Source organism: Tupaia chinensis, unplaced genomic scaffold (assembly GCF_000334495.1).
Source record: "Tupaia chinensis unplaced genomic scaffold, TupChi_1.0 Scaffold000674_2, whole genome shotgun sequence".
NCBI classification, from domain to species: domain Eukaryota; kingdom Metazoa; phylum Chordata; class Mammalia; order Scandentia; family Tupaiidae; genus Tupaia; species Tupaia belangeri.
The window spans coordinates 1,138,358-1,162,549 of NW_006160198.1; the positions used below are offsets into that span (position 1 = coordinate 1,138,358).

At 35.0% G+C, this 24,192-nt stretch overlaps 1 protein-coding gene across 1 annotated transcript in view; it reads right to left on the minus strand.

The window, feature by feature from the left end:
• SLC4A10 (solute carrier family 4 member 10) overlaps positions 1-24,192 on the minus strand; it is a 155,193-nt gene that overhangs the window by 107,585 nt on the left and 23,416 nt on the right. Inside the window, exons 3-4 of the mRNA XM_027776513.1 lie at positions 15,953-16,141; positions 6,351-6,439 (exon numbers count right to left, since the gene is read on the minus strand). Of these exons, the coding sequence (XP_027632314.1) occupies positions 6,351-6,439; positions 15,953-16,141 (278 nt within the window). The remainder of the gene's footprint in view (positions 1-6,350; positions 6,440-15,952; positions 16,142-24,192) is intronic.

Here is a 24,192-nt window from a genome sequence, read left to right on the forward strand (position 1 = left end):
AAAGAGAAAAGAATTCTGACAAAAGTAGATAAGACTGAGAAGAGTTTTTAGGGCAGATAGTTGTTTTGTGGACTTATTTGAAAATATTTTTTCCAAAACGTTTTAAATGAAAAATTAAAACCGTTAGGAATACCCTAAAAAATCCACTTTAGTAACTACATTAATTATGTTGTGTTCTGAAAGCTAGACCTCAAGACAGCTTCTACAAGTTAAAGGTGCCATAAAATATAAAACCCAGTATATGGAGTACACATTTTATCACAAGGATTAAGTATAAAAATAATCTGCAGTGCACCATCAAAAATATCAAATAAAATCAATAATTTATTTTTTAAAGTATTTAATAAAACTACTTATATAAAGAAATACATAACAGATTCCAAAGCTATAAATTCCAAAGTTTTAACCTGCAAATATACCTCCAAATATAAATTTGTAAATTCATAAAGCATATACATGAAAATATTACAATGTATTTTGTGGCAGACTCTAACCTTTGTTTTATAGGTAATAAACTATTTACCTTAAAAATTAATGATAAAAAAATCACAGGATTTATTATGGTGTTTTGGGTTTATGTTCCTAGCTAGGGAAAATGTACACATGAAAATGCTGTAAATTAGTAATACTGTACATTTTCACTACAATGCAAAATTTTCCAAGAAGGAAATAAAATATTTCCTATGCACTGTGAGTCCTGGACAGAAACAATAAGCCTTTTTAAGTCTTTTAGAACCTAAAAAGAATATACAACTTTCTTCCAATAGAAGGAACAATGACACAATATTAATACAATGAAACAGAATCCAAATGATAAAACAGATTTTTAAGAAAATTTATAAGTGATAATCAATAGAAGTTATACTGGTAATAGCTAAAATTTAAATTCTACCTAGAAAACTTTCTTTAAACTCATTTATTGCTTGACAAATGCCAGTGTTAACTTTTAAAATCTATGCCTCATGCAGGTAGAAATCATAAAAATAACAACTCTAAAATGAAATTAAAGTAAGTCAAGCAGTACATAGTATGCTAAAATAGTTTAATTTTATCAAAGGAAATATATAGTCCTTACACATGAAATTTTGATTATATAATACCTATACTTGTTATTTAGAAAAAGCATTACACTATGCAAAATTTAATTTCAGAATTAGAAACTTTATTTGAAAGCTAATACATTACAGTTATTTAATATATATCTAAGGTAGCCATTACACTAATGACATTGTATATTCTTGGAGTAAACATACATTTGGGGGGTAATAGGTTATATAGTATCTAACCATACTATAATATTAGATTGTCAAAAAAGACATGACCCATTTTTGCATAGAAAAACGGAAAAAATGCATCATGACTTCTTTGACAATCTAATACATTATCCTTTGTATAGACCTATATTTATGTATTTGTGTCATTGTACAATTCATAAAGAACTTTACTTAGGGCCTTTTAAAAAGGCACTGGGTTCCCATATGTCTGACCATGGTTTGAGTCCCAGACTTGGACGCTTGAAAATTACACCAGGTACAAGTACATGCATGCCTTAAATCCCATTGGGAGAGTGGAGGAGAAGAGATTGCAGCATGATGATATCCCCAGCGGATAATTTCTCACTTTCCTTCTCACTCTCTTTGTCTCTCTAGTGAGCACACTTATACTATAGCAAAAACCTAACAAAAAAAAAAAAAAAAAAAAAGAACTTTATTTAACAATCTAATACCTTTTTCTTTTTTTGAGAGGTTTTTGCTGTGCACTCGCCAGAAAGAGAGAGACAGAGAGACAGAAAGCGAGAAATCACCCCCGGGTGGATGGCCACGCCGCAATCCCTTCTCCTCCATTCTCTTCTTGGGATATTGGACATGCATGCACACTCGCCCGGCTTGAGTTTAAGCCACCAGGTCCAGGACTCGAACTGCAGTTGACCACATGGGAGTTCAGTGACAGCCATTACACTAACTGCTGGTTCCAGCAATCTAATACCTTTTAATATAATAAAAGATTATGTTACAGATCATAATTTTTTTTATCCTTTTTTTTTTTTTTTGAGAAGTTTTCGCTATAGGGCACGTGCGCTCGCCAGACAGACAGAGACAGAGAGACAGAAAGCGAGAAATCACTCCCCAGGGGGGATGGTCATGCCGCAGTCCCTTCTCCTCCATTCTCCTCTCGGGATCTTGAGCACGCACGCACACACGCCCGGCGTGAGTTTTAAGCCACCGGGTCCAGGACGCAAACCATGGTCGACTACATGGGAGTCCAGCGATATAGCCATTACGTTAACTGCTGGTCCCCAGATCATAATTTTTAAAAGATAATTTTTAGAGTGGAAGATGAAATACAGTTGAACTGGCTTTAATATTTGAATTGCAGGGGCCAAGATGTAGCATGATAGTTAAGGTGCTGGATTCCCATGACCTAACGCCGTTTGAGTCCCAGGTCTGGTGGCTTGCTTTTTCACTTTCTCTCTGTCTCTCTCATTGAGCACACATGCCATATAGCAAATTTAAAATAAAAAATAAAATAAATACTTTTTAAAAAATATTTAAATCATATGTCTCCATACAGTGAAATGAGCTTCGAACCACTATAGAAATATAGTCCAAGCATGCCTTCACCTCTCTCTTGCTGGTGTGGAGGTCCTTTTTTGTGCCTTGTTTCATCCCACATGGACTAGTATGTCCCTTTTGCTAGCCTCCCAGTCCCTGCACGCATAATTAACATAAATAAATTCTGGAAATTTCAGGCTATGTTCTGTTGGGTGTGGATGTATACTCACACTTCTGTGCTCTCCAGACCCCACCATTAGGCTAAAGAAGGGAAAAAAGTGTTATTCTGGGTATTTAGGACTTAACTGTGAGTGAGAAACAGTTAAATCTCTAGGGAGCAAGAATAGACAGAAGGCCATGATGGAGCTAGAAGTGTCTGGGCAAACTACACACTAAAAGTTGAAAGAAAAACAGGTGGAAATTTAGGGAGAATGTTTAAGTGTTAAAAAGTCTTACACACATTATAAAAAGTACAAGAAAATTAATAGGGATTCTCTGGGGAGAAATAATGTCTTGACACTAACTAGCTAGTGATTTCAAACAGCTCTCTTAATCTCTCTGGGAATTCAGCTTTCTTGCCAAGTAAATAAGGAGATACCTAAGGTTTCCTACAATTGTAGGATTTAAAAATCTAGCTCTTTTTAACATGTTTTATACAGTAAAGATAGATGCAGAAAAAAAAATTCTACATAGAAAGTTATGCAAAGCCTTCTTTTGATCATTTGAAACAAAAGACATACTGCCAACATGTAACAATTTTTTCTGTCAATTAAAAAACAAATAGGCATGGGGCCAGCAGATGGTGTACTGGTTAAGGTGCTGGACTCCTGAATGGTCGACTGCAGTTCAAGTCCCTGACCTAGAGGCTTGAAACACACCAGAGGCGTGAAACACACCAGGTTATGTATGTGCATGCCCTAAATCCCAGGAAGAAAATGGGGAAGACGGGATTGGGGCATGTCCATCCCCCCGGGGGATGATTTTTCACTTTCTCTCTCTCTGTATCTGTAGCAAGTATGTGTGGTCTATAGCAAAAATCTCTCTCTACAAAAACAGAGACATAGTATTTTGAAGGATGTGCTTCTAAAAAACACTGTAGGACGTTAAAACCTAACAACTAAAATAATAGTCTAAGTCATTCCTTAAATAAATATATTTGATGGGCCCATCCATTGGAAGAGTTAAAAATATGTGGGTCAGATATAGACAACATAGGATTAAGTCACATCAAATAAGTAAAGGTCTTTTTTTTTTCTTAATATCTCAAAATTTCCTGGGGTTTAGAATATTCATGTTAAAACTTAAATATTTAAATAGACAAAGTAACCTGAAGAGTAGCTGAGCACTAATAAATTTACTACCAAACAAAAATGATTAGGAAAAAAAAAAAACTTAATTCACACATCTGCAAAACCTGGCATTAAAATTTGTTTCCATAGAGATAGATTACAACTGTTCTTTCTAAACCCTACTTCTCTGCCCTCCCAGGTTATAAAATAAAAAGTGTTACTTGTTTTTTTTATTTTTGTTTTGTTTGTTTGTTTGTTTGTTTTAATTCCAAAACTAAAGACTCAAGTTAATTTGAATATCTGTAGGAGTCATTCAGTAATACATCCCAAACACTATTCAAGGTACTAGTGATCCAGTGCAAGCCCAAACATATTAAGCTCTGACCCAGTATTTGTTTTTGACATTATCATTTCTGCTACTATAAAAATAACAATGATAATAGTCACCTCTTATTATCATTACCTAACATATGCCTAGCATTCTGCCAGGCTCTCTCCATATATTATCTCATTAAATCCTCACAATGAAAATGTTAATAGGTATTATTTTATTCTTTTTCAATTGAGAAAGTTGAAGTTTAGAGAATTTCTTCAAGATCTGATTGTTTGGATGCTAGAGTCAGGATGTAGAGTATCCTGCCCTTCCTCAAAAGTTATTTTCTTCCTTCCAGTAAGTATAAATAAGCCACGTTTTATGCCGTGCTATGGACAAAGACTGAGTTACACAGGTGGCTGGGACTAAATGGAGGGGTCTAAAACTTTAACTGGCCTGTTGGAATATGAAATGGTCAGTGTACAGGAATGCAATGAAGAAGAAAAATATTTCAAAAAATGAAAAGACAGTTATTTCTCTTCTGTAGATAAGTAATTTGGGGAGACCAGAAGATGAGACTACAGTCTCCAGTTGGCAGGTTTTGTTGTCTTTCATATGTGATAAAGGATTTTTGAAGGCTGCAATGACAGGTCACACTAGTAAAAGCAAAATGATAGGGAGATATAAAAATCAGTGTATAAGGGTTATATTATTTTAAAAAGTTAAAAGGGAATTTATTTGAAAGGATGAGCTATACAGTTTATAATAATTGTTTTGAGAATGCTGAATATGCCCTTGTTATACTGTTAATGCTTGCACAAGTACATAAGGAACTTTAATGTCATTGCTTTTAAGATATTGCTACAAATTAAGAATATCAGAAATTAAATTCATGACAGTTTGTGACTATTTCACTCCAACTTGCAGATGAATGAAGATGTAATGCTTTAAAAAGATCATTTTTAGAGTGGAAGATGGAATAGAGTTGAACTGGTTTTGATAACTGAATTACATGCCTTCATACAGTGAAATGAGCTTGGAACCACTATAGAAATACAGCCCGAGTATGCCCTCACCTCTCTCTCTTGCTGGTGTGGAGGTCCTTTTTCATGCCTTTGTTTCATCCCACATGGACTAGTATGCCCCTTTTGTTGGCCTCCCAGTCCCTGCACGCATAATTAACAGACTTAAGCTGGTACTCCATGCTCCCACGGAGACTCCGCCAGGCACCAGAGGGAGAGCATGCACACAACTAGACCTAGATCATTTAGGCATTGTCAGAGAGATTCTGAAACAGGTCCACGAAGCTGATCACTTTTGATCTTTTCAGACCTTGTATAGGTGGGTGCGTTCTCTATTGCTGCCTCCCACTTCCACCTCCTCCCACTATTACAATCATTACTAGTGCTAAGGGCATTATTAAAATAATACCCTGGTTTACTACTGTTTCAGCCACTCAGATAAAGAGAATTATTGATTCTCTTCATTTTTGGCCAATACTGAACCTCCTCCTTTTTCTATTGAGCTGTTAGTGTGCCATAGCTTTCAAAACATATATACGATACCAGGAATTTGTTAAGAAAAATGACGTCATTTTTACTGACTCATTATTTTCTTAGACTTTATTCAAATAAATATTTAATTTATATTGTCTCCAGTTATATGTAGCCTTCAAATAGTCAGCCCTTAATATATATTTTTTGACTATTACAAAATTATACTAATGTTTTATTAATTCAAAAGCAAATTCTGCTTAGTTTTATTATGTCCCTCTAGGATTTCCTTATACTATGCCTCTCTCTGAATTATAATGACAATGAAGCTTTATTATTTGCTTTTCCACAAATAGAGTTAAAATGATTTTGGAAAAACAAAACTAGCAAAGTTTTAAGCAATAGAGTAAACTTCTGTTAAATTTTTCTGAGATCTTTCTACCCTCTTTATTGGAAAAGATACATTACACCAAGTGGCTGAAACCTGAAGACTATGCATAAACCTTACATGTTTGGTATTCTGAATAACTAGAACATTACATGTGGACTTTATGCTAACATTATCTGTAACAATATCAAGCTTTTTACTAAGAAACAAAACCAAAACGTGCATGCAAAAATATGTGTCAACACCTCTTAAAATGGGTAATAATTTCTACTAAGAATGTAGCAGCTTACTTAGATGAGAGGGCTAAACTCTTACCTTGCTAAAGTCAACAGTGCTGTTTTCTCTGCTAACATCATTTTTATTTTCAACACAGGCTGGAGCAGACTGAGGAGAAACAACCTGACCTGCTAAAAGAGATTGTTATTACAGAATACAAACAATTACTTACATAGTTTTAGACATATTCAGTGACACATGAACTTGAATTAAGCTAGACTAACATAGGTTTCTTAATGAGTTTATGATGTAAGCATGAAAGGTCAACATAAATAGATCTGTATCAGTATAAAAATTCTTACTTTTCAGTTACAGATAGAAATGGGAGAATTCATTCAAAAAATGTAAACCAGCTTTCAAATTGAAACTTTTTTGATAAATGTTTATTCAGATCAATTTTCCATTTTGATTCAGATTAATATTATTATTATTTTGTTGCTGAGTTCTTTGAGTTTCTTGTATATCCTCTATCTTAATCCCTGTCTGATGAATAGTTTGCAAATATTTGTACCAACATGGATGAGCCTGGAGGACATTATGTTAAGTGAAATAAACCAGGCACAGAAATACAAATATCACCTGTTCTCACTCACTTATGGATGCCAAAAATATATATATATCTCCTAGAAGAGAGTAAAATAGTGGTTACCAGAGGCTGGGAGAAGCAAGGGAGGGGGAGAGAGGACTTGCTAATTAATGGATACAAAGTTAATTAGGTAGGAGAAATCAGTTCTGGGTTTCTACAGTACAATAGGATGCCTAAGGTTAACTACAGATTGTACATTTCCAGATGACTAGAAGAGAGGATTTTGAATATTCCCAATACAAAGTAAGGATATTTGAGGTGTTGGATATGCTAATTAAACTGCTTTGATCATTACACGTTGTACTCATGTATCAAAAGACACACTGTACCTTATAAATATGCACAATTAGTATGTGTCAATCAATTTTTTAAAAACTCTAAAAGGTTATTCTCTATGAGGAAAGATCAGCTACAAAAATATCTAAATCTAACCTTAATTTCAAAATATCATTGATTTCTAAATTTCAACCAGAATTAATGGTATACATTAAAAAGGTAATCTAGACATCTACTAAGATTTAACTTCAGATTGAAGAATTTCAAAGATATAGATTGAAGAATCTCAAAGATAAAGTTTTTTAAAAGGATAAATGTTTATCTGAAAACTACACATTATATTTTTAGGTTCTATTGCATCTAAAAAGACAAACTAATTAGAACAAGTTCTTTGTCAATAACTTTTAGAGATTTCTAGATCAGGTCTGTAGTTAGAAATACCTATATTTCACACAATATGAACACTGTTAATATGATTGTATGCCTGAGGTTATTCAGTTGCATAAGCATACTAATATTGGTATTCAGTACAAGAAAATAATCAATAAACTTGAATTGTATTATTTTCCATTAACACTGAAAAACATAAATGTAGAACTGAGAATGTGACGATAAATGGCTAGAAAAGATTAACTTCCATAATTCACTAAATATGAATCCTTTCATGCAATCACAAGTCATCTGAAATCTGTCCATAGTTACCAACTAAATGACAAAAATTAACATGTAATTTAATTTCACACATACCTCTCTTCTTCCCTAAACTCTCCCCATCTTCACTTTTACTGTGAAATGAGTAATGACAATGCAACCTTAAAACCTAGGCCACATTTATGATCATAACTCAGTGAGTCCAACATACTGCTTTTATTTTCATCTGTCCTACATGTTAGTAACACTCTCTCCCTAGTTCTTCTCTCTACCTACTCCACTACAATTTTATTCAAAGTTTAGTCTCATCAACAATTACTGTAGTCTCTATCCAAACTTTTCTAAATTCCTAGTGCGTTAAAAAATAAATAAATAAATAAATAAATAAATAAATAAACCTTTTCTTAAATTCTCTCCCCAAATCCCACTCACTTTTTGTAACCTAGAAATTGCTAAGTGTAGAAAGCAGCAGATAAATAAATAAATAAATAAATAAACCTTTTCTTAAATTCTCTCCCCAAATCCCACTCACTTTTTGTAACCTAGAAATTGCTAAGTGTAGAAAGCAGCAGGATAGCGTAATGGCTACGTCACTGAACTCCCATATAGGTGACCACAGTTTAAGTCCCAGACCTGGAGGCTTAAACTCATCCGGGCACATGTGCATGTGTGCCCAAGATCCTGAGAGGAGAATGGAGAAGGGATTGCAGCATGCCCATCCTCCCTGGAGGCTAATTTCTTGCTTTCTATCTCTCTGTCTCTCACTGCTTTTCCAGCGAGCCCATGGATGCTACAGCAAAAGCCTCTCTTAAAAAGAAAGAAAGAAAGAAAAAGAAAGAAAGAAAGGAAGGAAGGAAGGAAGGAAGGAAGGAAGAAAGAAAGAAGGAAGGAAGGAAGAAAGAAAGAAGGAAGGAAGGAAGAAAGAAAGAAGGAAGGAAGGAAGAAAGAAAGAAGGAAGGAAGGAAGAAAGAAAGAAGGAAGGAAGGAAGAAAGAAAGAAGGAAGGAAGGAAGAAAGAAAGAAGGAAGGAAGGAAGAAAGAAAGAAGGAAGGAAGGAAGAAAGAAAGAAGGAAGGAAGGAAGAAAGAAAGAAGGAAGGAAGGAAGAAAGAAAGAAGGAAGGAAGGAAGAAAGAAAGAAAGAAAGAAATTGCTAAGAGTAAGGCCAGCCCATGGACTGGTGGTTAAAGAAACTGGATCCCACAGCTTGAAAAACATACTGGGTATGTGTGAACACATGCCCCAAATCCTGAAAGCAGAGAGAACTGGAGAAGAGATGTGATGTGACCATGCCCGTGGGAGGAGCTTTCTTGTTTTCCTTCTTTCTCTCTGTCTCTTTCCAACCATCACACATGTCCTCTGGTAATTTTTTTTTTTTAAGAAATTACAACGTGTGATTTAAAATACTAATTATTTACTTTCAAATATTACTATAACTTTGATTTGTGGACTAATAAACCTCTTGGATGGAGTGATTTATTAATAAGTACAATTTCATGGTTTAAAATTGTTATATTGCCAAAAAGTAATGGGCTTCAGTGTTCTGGAAATTAAATATTTCTCTGCTTTTACTAAACAAAGTAAAATAATACATTTGGTCAAAATAAAAATAAAATTACTTTTTAAAGCAAATTCACTTCAAACCATGTACACACATTCTGAATATAGCATATCCAGGGAAATACATACAGGTCAGAGAAATGTCAGTGAAGCCATATAAATTATTTTAATTCTCCCATTTTTACCTGCAATACGCAGCTATGACTGTGAGCTATTTATTAGCAGCCATTCAATTTACCATTCTCAAAATAATAACTTTAATTTTTTAAAAAACCTTTTATATAATGCATTTGCACTACTAATAGATGTCTTCGATCACCAGTTTCACATCATTTCTCCATATTTTCATGTGTTAGAACATGAGATATATTTAAATCTAAATTTATTGAATGTTCTGCAAAATTGAATGGTGAAAGACAAGTCATGGAAAAATTAAGTAAACATAAATCTGATTTCTTACAATAACTTATTTCATGTGGTATAAAACCACATGGAAGAGCAATTATTTAATTCTATCAGCAAACACATACAAAAAGAGAGGCAGTCCAGTGCAAACTCGTCAAGTCTGAAGAGATTGAATTGGATGGAAAATATGCTAGAATTTAAAATTTGAAGAAATTGAAAGGCTTATGTTTTCATTTGTATACTTTAAGCAGAACATTTCATGAATTACCTTCTGCTCATGCAGTATGTTTAAAACATTAGCATTTATATTTCCTCTTATAAATAACTGTAATAATATATTAACATTAAATGTAAGAATTAAAATGTTTTTGATAGTTATTGTTCTATGTTTTTCTTGTTCTAAAATGATAAAAACTTCACAAAATATTACCTTATACAGTTGATAATCAGGAAAGGATTTAGAAACTATTTTCTATCAATATTTTAAGTGATAGCAATATGACCTAATTGAAAGTATTTAACTTGTGAGCAACTCTGTGGCCAAGTGATTGGGACAGCCAGATGCCACATGGCTGACCTTACAATAAGAGCCCTGGACTCAGTGACTCGAAAAATACATGGAGCACGTGTATATGTGCCCAAAATTCCAAAATGGAGGAGAAATGAAGGAGAAGAGATCGCAGCGTCACCATTCCCCCAAGGGTGGTGCTTTCCTCTCTGTTTTTTTCTCTGTCTCTCTCTGGTAAGCACATGCACCTTATAGTTAAAAGAAGAAAAAAAGCCAAGTATCTAACTAGCAAAAGACATTCTAGATAATGTAAATTTCCAGTTCTAGATTCTAGTTATGTACATAGAACCTAGGCTAAAATACACATAAACACTACTAGCCTATGGGATGGAAATATAAACTACCAATTTCATGTCTTTTAAATTTTGAAATAGTACCTAAATAATTGTTGTAAATAATAGTAGTTAAGTATATTTGTGGCATCAAAAGTCCTGCAAAGTTTAAAGGGCAGGATGAAGAAAATGGAGAAGGAATTGTAATGTATTGGGGGATATTTTTTCTTCTCTTTCATTTTCACATTTTTTCTGCCTCTATTTCTCTTTCTGCCTCTATCTAATGAGTGCTTTCACCCTTTGGTAATTTAAAAGAAATGTATTTACTATATATATAAAATTAAAATTTACACATTAACTGTGATCCATAGAACTACCGAAAACCTCATATTTTTAAAAATGTTTTATCCTTTATAAGATTTGTCTAATTAAGTACTTATTTCTTCATTTTATCCAATTACTACTGCTTATCAGAAGAAGAAAATGGACTTGGATTTAAAAATTAGTTTCATTAACCCCACCACTATGACATAAGAAGAATCAATATATTTAGGTTTTGAAAGAGCATTCTTATTTTCTTGCTGTCTAAGGTAATACAATCCATAGGATAGGAGTTTTTAGGTACAGGATTTTACTTTCAACCACAAGTGAATATGTTTTCTAATAGAATGGCAAAGAGTTTGCTAGAGTATTTTCCCTTCCAGGACAAAATACATAGTATAAAGTTAAGATTTAGCATTTAAAGATGTGTGGAAGCTGTATGAATGCTAATTGTGATAGTTCTTCCTAGTCATTATGTCACAATGCTTGCAACATAAATAGTTTTGTCTATTTCTATTCAATAATACTTTCTGTTTGTCCATTACCCATATTAATATTTCCTACAAGTGAATGTCATTGTTTAATTAGTTCTGTTATTATAATATCCAGAAAATTTTGAGGCATATAGATAACTATGAAAAAGGACATTTTTTTTAACTTAGTAACATTGTTACATTCAGGGTAAATTATTCAACGACTGATAAAAGGTGCATTTATCTTTAATATTAACCAGCATCTATGACCACTTCGATCTAAATATCCAAGAAACCTAACATCATCTTTCTCTATTTGCCACAAAAACTTATTTTCTGACATTTTAAAATTAAAGAGTTCTTTGTTTTAAATCCCAAATTCTGCCACTTGTTTTATATTTTATCATGTGATAAATGAATAAGTCCTTGTCTTAATTCATTTTCTTTGAGTTATACATTCACTTTTTCCTTTGGACCTCCATGTTGGAATTACATATTAGTCAGATAAAAAGTTATTCTAGACTGTGCCTTTTTCTATGGCAAAGTATAAAATATGTGGGGCAAGTATGGGAGAACACTGGGAGTAATTTCAAGTGACTACTCACTGAAAAATGGAAGCCCAGCTTCTCTGCCTTTTACACCATAACATTTTCACTAAGTCTGTTGTGAAACTGGCATGGTCAGTTCCTTCATCATAAAATTGTGGGCAGAACATGCAATTACATCAAAAGTACCGTCCCATGACTTTACGTAATGTCCGTTTCATTAAAGCACCTTAATATTGAAACACAACTGTAAATATTTCTGATATAATGTGTTGAGTATTATATTAGTTCATAGTTCTCTTAAGTAAATCACATATATAAATATTGTAAAACAGCCACTTTTGCATTTGTATTTGTCAAATTCAAATCAATAGAATAATATATCACTTAAGTGTATCATTACTACTGCTTAATACACTGTAAATCATGTATACTAGAAGGAAACTGGGATGAAGACATGGAAGTATATTACTATTAACCTAGAGACCAAGCTTGTTTACACTACCTCAGAAACCTTCAACGCATTTAGAGTACCCAAAGGGTAGGAGATGAGGGAGGTACAGAGATGAGATGAGCCTGTTAGAGACAGACACAAGACAGAGCAAAATAAAGAAATATAAAAATGAATGACAAAGTTACATATATGTGTAACAATACATTTATTCATGGGAATAGAAAATATGAAGAAAGAAGAGCTAAATATTTAGAAAATGTTGATTAGGTGAGCTACACTTCAAAAACATGTAAAGTATGCACATAATTAAATTTGGGAAAAATTAGTATGCCTGCAAATAATTAATGTAATATTAGAAGTAACAAATTAAACACATCATACTAGAAATATGTTTACTATTGATATTTCAAAACCCAGTCTTGATGATACAGTGTCTAGGCAGATCCATCAATTGTATTGATAATTTCATCTTGATTTTCTTGACACAGTGGAAAATATCTTTATTAAACAATGTTTAAGACTTTTATCCACTTGAATCTTTTAATGTTTTCTCTCAAGCAGTTCTTAAAATTATTATTCTACCTTTTTCTTCAAAGGTAGAGCATTATGAAAAATTAATTTTAAACCCTGTTTACCTTATTTATGGAACCACAGCATTTAAAAAGCAAGGAAAAATATAAATTTCTAAATACATATAAACATCATGCACTTGAAAATAAAAAAAAAGCATGTCTAAATTTAAAAAATGTGATTATCTATATAAGACAATAAACCTGATTTCCAAACGATAAATAAAAATCATTCACACATAGTCTACATTGCTTTAAGGACTGGAATTTAACCAGGCCTCAAGAGTGAACACATATCCCATCCTTCCAAATCTAAATATTTTCCAGTAATCTATGGCTTTGAAGAGGAAGTTACAAATTTTCTGCTCTGTAATGCCTCTTGACACCCTAAATAAAAGGTATAACTGGAAAGTGTTCAGGTTAGGAGGGAGATAAGATATGTGAAGGAAAAGGAGCAGAGTTAGAAAATATTAATAAAGGACAGACTGGAATGGAGACACTCTAGTGAAGCTAAGACTCCAAAATTATGTTCAAATACATATGATTTATCTTAAAAGTGATCGTATTTTATAATAGACTTGTAATCTCAAGGTTTCAAAATGTAACTGAATACATGACCTAAATGATAAATACAAACACTGATATTTTGGCTTTCTAGATCAATTAACACAAAAGTCTTATTTTTAGAACATATGTCTAGTTTCAATGAATCATTTGAATATCTTTGATATATGTATTCTGAAAACTTTCTATCCATACCATTTTCAGGGTTCTAATGTCAAAGTAGGGTATTATTTTTCTATTATTTTCACTGTTGTTTTGCCAAATGTAACTGTCACTTTTTATTGAAACATCACAATCAGGCATTTAATTCTCACAGTTTTGATGCTTAATGAAAAGTGAAAGTTAAACACAGCATGGTGGCATTAAAAATGCATGGTGAATCCATAGCATCCTGCATCATAACCCTTCAGAGAAAGTGCAGAATACTAAGGAAAAAAAAATATGCAAAAAAAAGTAAACTAGTGTATTAGGAGGTGAGGTTGACAAATTATCACGTCACTAACAAAGGTATGAACAAAAGAGGGCAGACTTGGGAGGAGAGGGAGGGAAATACAGTCTTCTGTTAATCTAATCCATGGAGGAGTCAAGACCTACCTTTACAGACATTGTATGTTTAACCCTTGGGAGTACTACTACAGTAGTATGCTCAAGGAACAAGTTAATTAAGGAAGTAGAAAGTTTATTCTATATGACGCTTAGACTTCCTTACATAAGCATACATGTTCATTTTTGAGGGTATTCCCATCATTTTACCTCTAATATAAAAAGCATATTAAACAAGAAGAGGGAACTTAGTATCTATCCTTATGCTTGAGAAAGAATATATGTTCTGTTTTCAACTTCCAAGAAATTCTTTGCTCTATTTAATTTCTATTCTATAATACTAAAAGTCAATCTTTTTGCATGAAATATTTCACTGAAGAGATTTTTTTAAATAACAATATTATTTTCATCCTTTTAGTTGTCTTGAAATTATTTTGCATCTGTCTTTACTACTATGCAAAAAATTTAAATCTCTATTACATATTTTGAAACAGAATGTCTAATTTATATTTATGGCTATGAGTTTCAATTTGTTTGTTTATCTAGAGTTTGTCAGTTTTGGGAGTTCATAAGTAGATTGAAAACCTTAGTAATAAAGGTCTTTCTCACTCTTTTTCACTTCTGGGCAGGAGGTTTATTTCTAAATTGGTGAAGTCTATACATATTTTCAGAATTCTCAACACACATAATTATGCAAAGTGTGTGAGGAAGCAAAACAGAGTCATAAGGAGGTGTTATAAGCCTAGGCTTAGAAAACCACTTCTGACAGCATACTTTACAACAATACTTAATTGGGTATGTGAATCCTATTAGAAATGTTTCCAAGTTTTTATTACCCTAACGTATGCCTCGAAAAGATTTGTATGTGTTCAGATAAAGGCTGATTGTACAGATGGCAACAGAATCACTTCAGAACCACTCAGATTTTAGTTCTCAGAAAAATTAAACCGTTTCCTGAATAAGACAAAAAGCAGGCTCTTGGGAAAATTTGTGTGTGTGTGTGTGTGTGTGTGTGTGTGTGTGTGTTTGTATGTGTGTATGCAGACTTGTAATTCACAGCTATAATTCTATCATCCCTTCTTATGTTTAACAGAAGTTTAAAGCAATAACAAACAGTGTATCTGGAACTGCATGATATTACAATAAATGGTTGATCCAATAAATTCCATACCCTCCTCCCTCATAAACAAAATGCAATATAATTATGTGTATAATAATTAAACCCAATGAAATTTGAGGAATCAATTAAATCTTGTCCATAGCCCAAGCTCCTTGGGGCTGGCAGGTGGTTAAGGCACTGGACTCCTACATGGCCTACTGCAGTTCAAGTCCCAGACGTGGTGGCTTCCTTTTTTAGCTTGTTTTTTCTCTCTCTCTCTCCCTCTCTCTCTCTCCCTCCATCTCTCTCTCTCTCTCTCTCTCTCTCTCTCTCTTTGTCCCTCTCCGGTCAAGTTAAAATAAATAAATAAAGTTAACTAAAATAATTCTTGAAAAAAATCTATAGGATAAGTCAAAGCATTAATTCACAAGCTGTGAGACAGATTCTAAGAGCTTGTTTGCGATACAATAGAAGCCCCATTTATGTATGCTGCATTGAAATCCATAAGATTTTGCTTGATTGATTTTCTTTGCATTCTCTCAGGGGCTTTTCAGAAAACTTTTTTTATTAAAATCTCTACAATGTGATGATTGACAATAAGGCTATATATGTATATACAAATGGAAAGAAATTATTGTACTGCAATAATCTAAATTTCAATAAATCATTTTCCAATAAAATGCTTAAAAAGATTAAGATGCACTTTGATAGTTCAGAGACCTAAAATAGGTACAGAAAGCACAATAAAGAAATATTTACCATTTTTATCCATGGAATTCGGTTCTGATTGTTTCTTGCCAATATCAGCAAAGGAACGAACAATAGGAATCCTGTTGGTAAGTTTTTTCTGATTCTGGTGGTGATGCTGCTTCATCAGTGCCTCATGGACCCTATGTCGTATATCTTCGTTCAGCTGACCCGAGCTGACTTGTTGGTCAAGGACCATATCTGAAGAGAGAAGAGAAGGAGACAGCTCTCCTTTCATACACATACCACCAGTGAACAACATTCCAAATATGCAAACCGTAAATAATATTACTCATCCTAAAATAGTAATGTGTGTGTGTGTGTGTGTGTGTGTGTGTGTGTGTTTAGAGAAAGATTTTTACTATAGGACACATGCACTTGTCAGAGAAACAGAGAGACTGAAAATGAGAAATAACTACCCCTGCCCTCCACAAGGGTGATGGCCACACTTTAGTTCCTTCTGCTCCATTGTCCTCTTGGGATTTTGGGAACACACACACACACACACACACACACACACACACACTCAGTGTGTTTCAAGCCACAAGGTCCAGGACTCAAACTGCAGTTGGCCACATGAGAGTGCACGACCTTTACCACTACGCCTCCTGTCAGCCTCAGGAATTAAATTCTTTTAAGCATCTCTAAATATGGTGTTAGAAAAAAAAATTATCTTTACTTGTAGACATGCTACACAAGAAAGACTTGGAGAATTTTTATTATAAGGCACTCAGTTTTAAATACATAATTCTTAATTATTTTTTAAACAATTATTTACTTGATTTTATTTATTATTATCATTAATTAATTGCTGCAGGGCACATGCACTCACCAGAGAGAGATGGGGTTAGGGGCAGGGAGTGAGAAAGTAAGCTGCCAGGTCCAGGACTTGAGCAACAGTCAAGTGGGAGTACAAAGCTCTCACCACCATACCACCTGCTAGCCCCAAGGATTATAACTTTCTAAATAGACATATACTGAAAAGAGAATTCTATATGTCCACTCCTACATCAGTCCATCAATCACCTCCCTCCCTTTAGGTCAGACACTTGCACCACTCAAGAGAACTCAAGAGATCTTAACTCTCATAATAATGAACATTGACAAGATGTGGAGGGATTTGCCAGTAAGTTGTCCCCTGTAATTCCCTTAAATAAACATGGGGAAACTAAGGTTAAAACAAATTGGGAACTTGTACAATCCTGATAGATACCAGAGCCACTTTATGTACACTAAACCCCACTTTAATAAACCAACAAATCCCTCAGAGGAAAAAGGTCATTTCAATAGTGGCAGTTTCAAATCAAGTTAAAGAGGTTCCCATTCAGGGACCAGCAGTTAGGCTAAAGGCTGTGTCGTTGGACTCACCGCAGTTCGAGTCTCAGACTCAGTGGCTTAAACTCATGCCAGGCGCATGTGTGTGCATGCCCAAGATCCTGAGAGAAGGGAGAAGAAAGGATTACGGCACGGCCATCCTCCCTGGAAGGTGATTTCTCACTTTCTGTCTCTCTGTCTCTCTCTGTCTTTCTGGTGAACACATGTGTCCTATAGCAAGAACCTCTCAAAAAAAGAAAAAAAAAAAAGAGGTTCCCATATCCAAACCTATTCAATTGACCTTAGGGTCATTTTCAGAAAAATAAACTTTTTTATTATGCAACACTGCTCCAATAAATTTACTAAGGCAAAACTTACTTCCAAAGCTAAAGGGAAATATAAAATTTTCCTCAAAGGTAGAGGTTATCCTAGGACTGTCTGATTCTCCAGATCCAAAATTATTATGCTCCCTGCAGGCAGAAATTGATAAAACTGAAACAAAGGCCTATAATAATCCAGGCCTTTTTTTTTTTTTTTTTTTTGAGAGAGGTTTTTGCTATAGGGCACATGCGCTCGCCAGACAGACAGAGAGAGACAGAGAGACAGAAAGCGAGAAATCATCCCCGGGGGGATGGTCACGCCGCAATCCCTTCTCCTCCATTCTCCTCTCAGGATCTTGGGAACGCACACACACGCACCCGGCATGAGTTCTAAGCCACCGGGTCTGGGACGCGAACCACAGTCGACTACATGAGAGTCCAGCGACATAGCCATTACACTAACTGCTGGTTCCCAATAATCCAGGCCTTTCTAAAATACCGAATGTTTGTGGGCCTCTTCTTCAACTGACATTAAAAGGACATTTAGGGGAAGATTAAAAGTGCGGAGCCTATAAAAGTCCAAGTAAATCAATCTAAACCTTTATGGAAATTACCCAAATATCCCTTAAAACCTGAAGCAATTCAAGGGCTCTCACCAATTATAAAAGATGTAATTAATCAAGGGCTTATAATTCCATGCACCAGCCCTTATAGCACTCCAATCCTACCATTTAAAAAAAAAAAACAAATGGATGAGAATGGAGATTTGTTTAGGATTTAAGTGCACTTAGTAAAATTGCAATTCCAAGATTTCCTGTAGTTTCAAATCCTAATATTTTATTATCTAATGTACCTGCCGATTCAAAATGATTTACAGTGGTAGACCTCTGCTCAGCCTTTTTAGCATACCAGTTGATAAAAATAGCTAATATTTATTTGCTTTTACTTGGAAAAATCAACAGTATACATGGTAGACAGTCATGCCTCAGGACTTTACTGAGGCACCTCCATATTTTTCTTGTGCATTACATCAAGATTTAATAACTTTACAATTTCCTAGAGATTCTATTCTTATTCAGTGTGTAGATAGATGATCTGTTATTATGCTCTCCCACCAAGGAGTATTCTGAAATTGACTCTGCCTACCTTTTACAACAATTTGCACATAAAGGTCACAAAGTTTCAAGGAAGAAACTTCCATTCCATTTTCAAGAGAAAATTTCACTATTTAGGACATGACTTGACTGCTGAAGGAATTTTCCTTTCATCTTAGAGAATAAAAACTATTCAAAGTTTTCCTCAACCTGCAACCAAAAGACAGTTGAGAGGTCTTCTTGGACTTGCAGGATATTTCAGGCCCCGGGTCCCAAATTTTTCCTTAATAGCTTCACCGTTGCATGAGCTGATGAGAAACTCAATACCAGAGCATTTACCTTGGGAAGACAGTCATGAATAAGCTTTTAAACAAAGAAAATTAGCTTCCAGCTTTAGGACTTCCAAATTGCACTAAACCTTTTTACCGTGTTTGTTCATGAACGTAATTATCAAGCATTAGGAATTCTTATGCAGGAATATGGGGGGAACATAGATTCATTGCATACTATAGTTTACAGCTCAATCCAATAGCTAGGGCATATACTAATTGTTTAAAGGCAGTAACAGTGGCAGCCAAGGTGTAGAAAATTCCTCTGAGCTAGTTTTAGGAAATGAACTTAACTTACGAGTTCCACAAGCTCTGGAAACTTTATTAAATTCCAATCAAACCCAACATTTTTCAGCAAGCAGTCTAACATCTTATGAGATCCCGCTAATCTCCATCTAAAACGCCTGGGTTACCTTACTTAACCCAGCTACTCTATTACCGATACCTGACAATGGTGAAGATGACAATTATGTAAGTGTTATATCAGAAAAGTTCGCCTTTCTTGTTGATACTCCATTAAATAATACATTTTGTTAATGGGTCCTACGCTAAAAATTCAAAAGAAAAATATCAGGCAAGTTATATGATTAGCGAAATATGAACTAGTGGAAAGGGGGACTCTTCTCCAGTTTAAGTCAGCTCAACCTGCAAAGCTTTTTGCTTTTACTTGAGCTTGTCAAATAGCTAAAGACAAGTCAGTGAAAACATATACAGATAGTAAATACGTCTTTGCAGTAGTCCATGATTTTGGTATGTTATGGAAGCAAAGATGGTTTCTGACTTCTAGTGGGAACCCATAAAAAATGGACCCCAAGTAAAGAAGCTGCTCTCTGCTATCCTATTGCCATCACAGATTGCCATGGTTAAGATTAAAGCTCATACCCATAAAACTGAACCTAAATATCAAGCAAATACCCTGGCAGATTTTTATGCTAAATCAGCTAGTGCTGACAATGTTAGGACATGCAATTTAAATGAACTCCATAAAATCAATCCAGGTCAACTTCCTTATATTGACCTATTTGATAAAATGTGCAATGCACCTAATTTGGAAAAAATTTTTAAAAAACCCTGTCATTCAAAAGGTTGTAAATTCAGTTAAGAGGGCTGGGATGGTCACTTGGTTCTTACCACGTCCTTGAAGCATTCATTGTTAAAAACTCTACACAACTCATCATGGAACAGATAAAATGATCCAAATTATGAAAAAATATTGGTGGAGTGCCTGCTCCAAAATTGCTAAGATGATTTATAACCAATGTTTGGTTTGTCAAACCCATTATCCTGGAAAATCAGAACATCAAGTTGCACATTTCCACCACCTGATGGACCATTCAAACATTTACAGATGGACTTTATTCAGTTGCTACCCTCAATGGAATATCAGTATGTTCCTGTAGTCATTTGCATTGGGTGGGGGGTGGGTAAAGGCTTTCCAATGTAGAAAAGCTGATGCTATGACAAAAACTAAGAAATTATTAGAAAATGTGTTTCCATTATGGGACATACCTAAAAAAAAATCTCTAGTGATAGAGTAACCCATGTTACTGGGAAAATTATATGACAGTTAAATAAAGTGCTATATACACAAAGACACTATCATTGTCCTTCTCACCCTCAGTCTTCTGGAAGAGTTGAAAGAGCAAATGGCATTTTAAAACTAAAATTAGAAAAATTAACAGAGTCAACTGGGTTGCCTTGGCCAAAAGTATTACCATTGGCATTGATGGCAATCAGATCCAATCCTGCTGGAAAAAAGAAATCGACCCCTTATGAATAGTGATTGGGAGACCTATGCCCTAATGACAGAGCATGCATCCCCTGCTCTTCTAAACTCTTATGTGACTAAATACTGTAAAACCTAAATGCATTATGCCACAATTTGTTTTATCCAGGTAAAAGAAACCTTTTGTGAACCACTGGACGGGAATAATCAGACTTTTCATGGTCTAGTAACAGGATGTTACACAGGATGGATCTTCTGGAAAAGGCATCCGAGAAAGACTTCCCTTGAGTCTCGCTGGAAGGGACCATACCAAGTCTTTCTCACCACCTACACTGTGGTAAAGCTTCAAGGCCTCGAATCCTGGGTCCACATTTTTCAACTCAAAGGGCCCCTTTAGACTCTTGGGACTGTACACCTACTGGGGATCTTAAGGTAAAACTGAGCAGGAGAAACTCTTTCTTGAAGCAGACATTCAAAGCGAGGACAATTTTGCTCAGATTCATAGAGCAGGAACTTTGCCATCATGAAGACTGTGCCTTTTCTTTTTCTCTCACTTCCTTTGTCTTAACTCTTCCTCTTTACAGGAAAACCCATAGGACCATAATCAGTGGGTGGCTTTAGCTCAAGTTTATGCCCTTGCACAATATCAGAGCAATTGCTGGGTTTGCAGGTTAATGCCAAAAAATCAAAAAAACAATTCCATTGGTACCAGTGCCCTTCCATGTCCCCAAACAGAGTCACCCTGAAGCCCCAAAAGAAGAATGAAAAGCTATCCTTAATATTCTAAACATCACTCCTAATTATTTTCTTACACTCACTAAAAGCTACTTTTTAACAATCCCGGATGATAACTTGACTGTTACCAAATATAAAAAACCTATTCAAGAGATGCCTGCGAAGGGAATATTGTCTTTCTAAGCATCACACATTCAATATCTAGTAATTACTTACGTGGGTACAAGCAATTGTTTGTTTGAAGCTACTGGATTAAACCCAGTACAGTCTCCTTTTTCTAAGTATGGGTATGCACTCTTACATCATGCCATCATGGGACCACAGAAAGGTAAGTTCCCCACCGGACCTTGTTCAGGAGCCATGAAGATTTATGGGCAGACAGATTTATTTGACCCCTGTCCTAATGCCACTAGGTGGCCCTCTTTTCCAACAACCACAAGCCTATATTGGGTCTGAGGAAAATTTGCTTAGTATCTTCTGCCCCCGCAATAGTTTGGATCTTACTATTTAGCCTGGCTTACTCCTGCCTTTTGAATAGCTTCCCCCATAAGTCCTCATAATGGCTCTTATAAACATAGGTCAAAACAGTCAATAACCAAAATTAGTACCAACCTTGAAATAGATGGAAGATAAGTTAGTTTCCACCAAAGAAAGATTCCAGTGGGGTTCGTGGGGACTAATACTTGGTAGTAGTGAGGTGCAGGTTGTATGGATTTTAAAACTTATCCATAAAGTAGGAGAAATTTTGGATTTTGTAGCAAACCAGACCTCCCAGAGTTTCAGATGGGTAGAGGATACCCTCTAAAAGGTAACAATAATATGCGAATTCAACAAAAACATTTAAAGGAACATCACACAGTTTTAGACCTCCTTTCACTCAAGTTGGAGGCTTATGTTTCATTTTTAACAAAACTGAATTGCTGTACTTATCTCCTTCCTGACTTTGATACCACAGTTTAATTAAAAAGGTGGCCGATACTGCTGCTTCTTTAGATTCAGCCACCAAATATAGTAGGGAAGTCTCTCAAAAGAAAGGAACAGATAATGTGTTCATAAGTGCAACTAGTATTTGTTATACAGGCATCCTAAAGACTGAATGGCAGGGTTGGGATTTTCAAAGTTTTTTAATCTTTATATTTCTCCTGGTAAGTTTCCAGGTTATTAAGACTTGTGTTACTAGACTAACGACAAAAGTAAATACCTCTTTAAATCAGTCCGTTTTACAAAGAACTATGGTCCTCGATCATTATCACACTTCGGACAATAATAATGAACAACTAGACTCAAATATTATTGAATTGCCTATGTTGCCTGAACCTTAACCTGTTTTAATTCATTTTGGCTTGTTTCATGGGAACTTTTCTTAAGGAGTACACCTTAGTCATCACATTAGTCTTCCTGGTGCACTCGATCCTCTCGAGTCTTGAATGCTTTGAATGCAGCCCTCTATCTAACACTAAGTGGTCTTTTTTCAGCCAGACCCAGAAAAGCACAAAAGAAAAACTGTATGACCTGTATGACATCACGTATGACTTGTGTAATATCGTGACTTCTAATTTTTACACTGAAAGCAAGAAAATGGCATTTATAATAGTACCAGAGAGTGGCTCCCATGCCCTAAGTTTTAGTCAATCTCTCAAACATTTGCAAGGCTGACCAAAACGGGGGAAATTGTTAAACTAAACTATTCTGGACTAAAATGGCCAATATACTCTCACATTTGGATCACTCTGGATAAGCCAAAATTGTATCTGTTAGGCTATGTGTGTGTGTGTGTGTATCAGCTGGTTAGTAAGTTAGTCAGTCATGCTAATCACATTTCAGTCAGTCACAGAAAGCCCACCTTTCAGGCTGTTTGTGCAGCCTACCTTCCACCTGTAACCAACAATCTCTGTATCTCACTCCCTCACTTGTTTTTGTACTGCGCTTTCCCTTTTTTACTGCACACATCACCTTCCCTTTCTGCCCACATATATTCCCTGGAAATCATGCGGCTGGCTATAGTCTCTTGGAAGCCATCTTTTGGGAGGCTGCCCAATTTACATTGCTTGCCCTTTGTTTAAATAAACTGTTGAATTTTGGCTTGTCTAAATTTGTTTTTAGCAGAGGGAATAATACCTGTCTCATATATCACTGTCAGGATTAATAAGCACTGATTGGAATATTGAGGTCCTTAGTAAATATTTCTAACTACAAAACTTTTCAGTAATTTCCATTCAATCAGTTATGAGTCCCTGGTTTAAAATTTGTTTTAATATAGGGACCAGCAGTTAGCGTAATGGCTATGTCGCTGGACTCCCACGTGGTCGACCGCAGTTCCGGGGGGGGGGGGGGGGGGGGCGTGATTTCTCGCTTTCTGTCTCTCTGTCTCTTTCTGTCTGTCTGGCGAGCGCATGCGGCTTATAGCAAAAACCTCTCCAAAAAAAAAAAAAAAAAGAGAGAGAGAGAAAAAAAAATTTGTTTTAATACATTTATCTCTATCTTGTAACAGTATGTTGAGTAGAGACAAAGCTGGATTATTGATAACAGAATGCCCAAATCAGATAAGTTAAAACAATTTATTTTATTGGCTCATATATTGACAAGACCAAAGTTGGCTGGCTCTAAATCCGTTTATCTGTTTTTCTGTAACCTCCTCCCACCACTAGGTTTCAGTTTCAATCTCTGGCTGACTTTTCTTATGATCATAAGGTGCCTGCCAGCAAGAACAATAAGGACATATATGTCTTCGCTT